The 6,000-nt window shown below is 38.4% G+C and overlaps 1 protein-coding gene across 1 annotated transcript in view; it reads right to left on the bottom strand.

Moving 5' to 3' along the window:
* Positions 1-2,939: 2,939 nt before the first annotated feature.
* OPRD1 (opioid receptor delta 1) overlaps positions 2,940-6,000 on the bottom strand; it is a 51,468-nt gene continuing 48,407 nt past the window's right edge. The window contains exon 3 of the mRNA XM_075264566.1: positions 2,940-4,869. Within this exon, the coding sequence (XP_075120667.1) occupies positions 4,337-4,869 (533 nt within the window). The 3' untranslated portion in view covers positions 2,940-4,336. The remainder of the gene's footprint in view (positions 4,870-6,000) is intronic.

The following is a 6,000-nucleotide window of genomic DNA, read 5'->3' as shown; positions in this document are numbered from 1 at the left end:
TATACTACTGGTATTGCCTGTGAGGCCACTCTGACTGTTGATTATACCCTCTGATATATATTTATTTGTCATCTTTTGGTATATCCATATGCCATGTTACCTGGTGTGTAGTCATATATTTGTGTGTCTGTACATTTATTCTAGATACTATATTAGATCTACTATCTAGTACATACACTGTATTACTATGTTGTTGTTTCCTTGTGTGTATGGTTCAAATTGCTTATTCCATCTGCCCTGCTGAAATGAATTTTTAGTATTTATTTAATAAAATTTGTATATTTTATAGATATTGTATTGGACTTAATTCTTTTGACCACTATTTTCTATGGTATGTTCAGGCTCTCTCCTCTTGAGTCCACAGGATACGGCATCCTCAGTTTCCATATAAAAATGAACATTTTGATTCATCTGACCACAGAACATTTTTTTTATTTTACCTCAGTACAGTATAAATGAACTTTTGGCCCAGAGAACACTGGCGATTCTGGGTCAATATATGGCTTCTTCTTTCCATAGTACAGATATAACTTGCATTTGGCCTTGTCCTTTGTACACGGATATTTCCCTCGATTCTCTAAATCTTTTGATGATATTATGTACTGTAGATGTTGGGATATTCAGTGTTTTTATATTGAGGGAAATTTCTCTGAAATTGTTCTACAAATTCTAGTCTATCAAATTGCATTTGAGAGACTTTGACTCTTTGTATACAGTCATGTAAAAATTGTATTTGCAATTGTTTTTCAATAGTACAACTTTTTCCAGCCTTTTTTAAGACTGACCCAACTTTTTTTTAGATGTGTTGCTAGCATCTATTCCTAAATGAGTTATTTTTTTCAAATGAAATGGAAAATGTCTAACTTTCAGGTTGCTAACCATATAAAATATGGTTCTATGAGTTTGCCAGATCATTGATTTTACACAGTGTCCCATCTTTTTTGGAATTGGATTTGTACCCCGCTCTCCAGATTATAGAAGGTTTGTGAACATTACTGGTACATTTATCTTTCTCTCTTCCAACAATAACAAATATACCTGGAGAGTTGTTATATACAGTCCTATGAAAAAGTTTGGGCACCCCTATTAATATTAATCATTTTTTGTTCTAAATATTTTGCTGTTTGCAACAGCCATTTCAGTTTGATATATCTAATAACTGATGGACACAGTAATATTTCAGGATTGAAATGAGGTTTATTGTACTAACAGAAAATGTGCAATATGCATTAAACCAAAATTTGACCGGTGCAAAAGTATGGGCACCCTTATCATTTTATTGATTTGAATTCCCCTAACTACTTTTTACTGACTTACTGAAGCACAAAATTGGTTTTGTAACCTCAGTGAGCTTTGAACTTCATAGCCAGATGTATCCAATCATAAGAAAAGGTATTTAAGGTGGCCAATTGCAAGTTGATCTCCTATTTGAATCTCCTCTGAAGAGTGGCATCATGGGCTACTCAAAACAACTCTCAAATGATCTGAAAACAAAGATTGTTCAACATAGTTGTTCAGGGGAAGGATACAAAAAGTTGTCTCAGAGATTTAACCTGTCAGTTTCCACTGTGAGGAACATAGTAAGGAAATGGAAGACCACAGGGACAGTTCTTGTTAAGCCCAGAAGTGTCAGGCCAAGAAAAATATCAGAAAGGCAGAGAAGAAGAATGGTGAGAACAGTCAAGGACAATCCACAGACCACCTCCAAAGAGCTGCAGCATCATCTTGCTGCAGATGGTATCACTGTGCATCGGTCAACTATACAGCGCACTTTGCACAAATAGAAGCTGTATGGGAGAGTGATGAGAAAGAAGCCGTTTCTGCACGTACGCCACAAATAGAGTTGCCTGAGGTATGAAAAAGCACATTTGGACAAGGCAGCTTCATTTTGGAAACAAAAATTGAGTTGTTTGGTTATAAAAAAAGGCGTTATGCATGGCGTCCAAAAAGAAACAGCATTCCAAGAAAAACACATGCTACCCACTGTAAAATTTGGTGGAGGTTCCATCATGCTTTGGGGCTGTGTGGCCAATGCCGGCATCGGGAATCTTGTTAAAGTTGAGAGTCGCATGGATTGCACTCAGTATCAGCAGATTCTTGAGAATAATGTTCAAGAATCAGTGACGAAGTTGAAGTTACGCCGGGGATGGATATTTCAGCAAGACAATGATCCAAAACACCGCTCCAAATCCTCAGGCATTCATGCAGAGGAACAATTACAATGTTCTGGAATGGCCATCCCAGTCCCCAGACCTGAATATCATTGAACATCTGTGGGATGATTTGAAGCGGGCTGTCCATGCTCGGCGACCATCTAACTTAACTGAACTTGAATTGTTTGTCCAAAATACCTTTATCCAGGATCCAGGAAGCGACTAGAGGCTGTTATCTTTGCAAAAGGAGGATCTACTAAATATTAATGTCACTTTTCTGTTTAGGTGCCCATACTTTTGCACCGGTCAAATTTTGGTTTAATGCATATTGCACATTTTCTGTTAGTACAATAAACCTCATTTCAATCCTGAAATATTACTGTGTCCATCAGTTATTAGATATATCAAACTGAAATGGCTGTTATAAACACCAAAATATTTAGAACTAAAAATGATTAAGATTAATAGGGGTGCCCAAACTTTTTCATATGACTGTATAGTTGTACATAGTTCTCTTTATTCAAATTCTTTTTTCATTGAAGTGGGTCTGGAAAAGCTTAGCCATTCTATATGTCTGTTGCTCTTAGATTAAGGCTGCTTTACCTTGACTCCCCTTTTATGAAAATGGTTATTCCATCACTTTACTTACATATACCTCCTATACAACTTTTATGTGTCCATCTTATTACCTTCAAAGCCTTTTACTGCAACTTTGATCAGTAAGCTAATGTGCTGCTGATGCTCGCACCAGGATGAAGAATAGCAAACTGATTTAGATCTCTTTTTTCATCTTAATTGGTCATGCTGGGTTTTTAAGTTCCATACCGCCATGTTTTTTTTTTTTCTGGGGGGGAGGTAAATACAGTTATGGGAAGCACTATCAATGTAACAGCTGTCATAATGTGAATATAGAAGACTAGTTGTATTTTTACGTTCCCATAATTTATTTCACCTTGTATACAGAATGAACAGCAAAATGTTCATTGCTTCAATAGGCTTAGCTGCACCCTGGAAGGTTTCATACTAAGTATATGCAGCAACTCTTTTCAATGTAGCACTAAATTTTTCAATGTCAATATAGTATTTAGTAGTCTTATATACAAATATAGGATATCTATGTATATATACACATAAACAAGCCCTAGATTTCACAGCACCAGCAAATCCACAGAAAATCCCTTTAAGGGACACAATACTGATCACCAAGTACCAGACATTAGTAATCAAATCTAGTACTATACTTTTCTTATAAAACACCTTTGAAGTGCCGTCTGCAGAGTGTTCATCCACTTGGACTATAAATACGTTCATAAGGTCTGTCATGCTACAGTAGGATAGAAATATAGCAAAATTCCAACTTCTTATGACTGTTTGGTATGGCAGAAATTGTAAAAGAACTTCAGGTTTCTAAAATGTTTTTTTTTTTCCCAAATGGCAAGCTTCGTTTGTAAGTTGTTTATTGCTTCTTTTCTGAGAGCCGTTGGAAATGTGACGCCAATCCCAAGTCTGAAGTAGATACTATACCATTAACAATCCCGTTTATTTTAGGATTAATCAGTCATCTGTTCCTTTCTTGTCCTCTGCACTTGACTACTTGAAATATGGCAAATATCGCAGGGCTTATGTCGATTTCAATGCACAAACACATAAAGAAAACTCAGGGTCTTTTCTTATTCTGTACAGGCCTTAAACAATATGAGATATCAAATAAGTTTCTTTCTTTGTAGATATCGAAAATATACACTACACGCAAAAAGAATATGGGGTCATAAGAGCAAACACCACTACTAGACCCACAAAATTAGGTTGTTCTTTGTTCAATAAACCATTCAAGGTCAACAAGTTGAGTTTTCAACTTTTTGGAAGATTCATAGGTAGCAATATCATTATTAAGCAAAGTTTTAGCCCTCCAGCTCCATCTGATTCCTGGAGTCAGGGAGGATTCATTTGTGAAAGGTTTGATTGTCAGATCTGTTGGTAATGGGTTTATGGTTTTGTTCCATTTTTGAGAACAATGGGTCATGGTAATAAAACAGCCTAGTATTCAGGAGAAATTGTTCTTCAGAAGTAACCAGTCACCTTTCCTGCTAAAATTCTGTTGTACTAGTAACCTGAGTAACTTCTGAGTTCAGATCTTCTCCTCTGCGGCCTCGGGATCCCCTCCTTCGGCCATCCATGTCTAGTCATACCGGCTTGTCTGGTGCATGCGACTGGGCACATGTAGAAACTTGATCACGGGTGGTGTTACGAGCTCGGCTGAAGCTGCTCTGCTCTGAATGGGATCGGAAGGGAAGGCAAAATTCTCTGAAACATCTCTTAAAATTTTCATCTAAGAAGGCATAGAGCACTGGGTTCAAACTACTATTGGTGTATCCCAAGGCAATACAAAAATGCCAGCTGGCTATCACATAAGGGTTCTTCTTATCAATTTCAACCATGGTCCACACAATGACAAATATATGGATGGGTGTCCAGCAGATGATGAATGCTGCCACCACAACTAAAACCATACGGGTTATGCGTCGAAGGTTGCGGTCTTTCTCTCTTGAGCCAGACAGAAGCCGTACACTGCGAAGGCGAAGAATCATCAACCCATAGCATACTGTAATGACCAAAACTGGCACCACAAAAGCGAAAATGAAGACACAGATTTTGGTGACAGTGTCCCAGTACCAGTCTGGGCGGGGAAACTGAAGAGTACAGGCAATTGCACCAGCTGTAAAAAATAAGGGGACAATAATAATGTATTAATAATTAATAGCAATCATTGCATAAATAGTCTTAAGAAAAAGTTACCTCCCCTTTTTTTTTAAAAAAAAAAAAGCCACAAATACATAAGGCTAAGTTAACATCTGAACCAAATGTGTAGATCCGTCAGAATTCACTGTGCAAAAATTTAGATTTCTGTTAAAAAAAAAACCTGCTACATTCCCATCCCAGGGGTGATGTGAATGTAGTATGACAGGGTTGCTGAATTATTACTAATTTTTATCCAAGTAATGTAATATTTATATTACTTAAGTGAAAATGTAACTTTCACCTTAAAATTAGAGATGAGCGAACAGTGTTCTATCGAACACATGTTCGATCGGATATCAGGGTGTTCGCCATGTTCGAATCGAATCGAACACCACGTGGTAAAGTGCGCCAAAATTCGATTCCCCTCCCACCTTCCCTGGCGCCTTTTTTGCACCAATAACAGCGCAGGGGAGGTGGGACAGGAACTACGACACTGGGGGCATTGAAAAAAATTGGAAAAAGTCATTGGCTGCCGAAATCAGGTGACCTCCATTTTAGACGAATAGTGGATTTCAAATCCGGGTCATATGAGAATGTGAACTTTGTGACTATGAGACAGGGATAGCTGTACAGGCAGGGATAGCTAGGGATAACCTTTATTTAGGGGGGAATGTTATTAAAAATAACTTTTTGGGGCTCTATCGGGTGTGTAATTGTGATTTTTGTGAGATAAACTTTTTCCCATAGGGATGCATTGGCCAGCGCTGATTGGCCGAATTCCGTACTCTGGCCAATCAGTGCTGGCCAATGCATTCTATTAGCTTGATGAAGCAGAGTGTGCACAAGGGTTCAAGCGCACCCTCGGCTCTGATGTAGCAGAGCCGAGGCTGCACAAGGGTTCAAGCGCACCCTCGGCTCTGATGTAGGAGAGCCGAGGGTGCACTTGAACCCTTGTGCACCCTCAGCTCTGCTACATCAGAGCCGAGGGTGCGCTTGAACCCTTGTGCACACTCTGCTTCATCAAGCTAATAGAATGCATTGGCCAGCGCTGATTGGCCAATGTATTCTATTAGCCTGATGAAGTAGAGCTGAATGTGTGTGCTAAGCA

Source organism: Leptodactylus fuscus, chromosome 2 (genome assembly GCF_031893055.1).
Source record: "Leptodactylus fuscus isolate aLepFus1 chromosome 2, aLepFus1.hap2, whole genome shotgun sequence".
Taxonomy (NCBI): domain Eukaryota; kingdom Metazoa; phylum Chordata; class Amphibia; order Anura; family Leptodactylidae; genus Leptodactylus; species Leptodactylus fuscus.
This window is presented reverse-complemented; position numbering and strand designations above follow the sequence as displayed.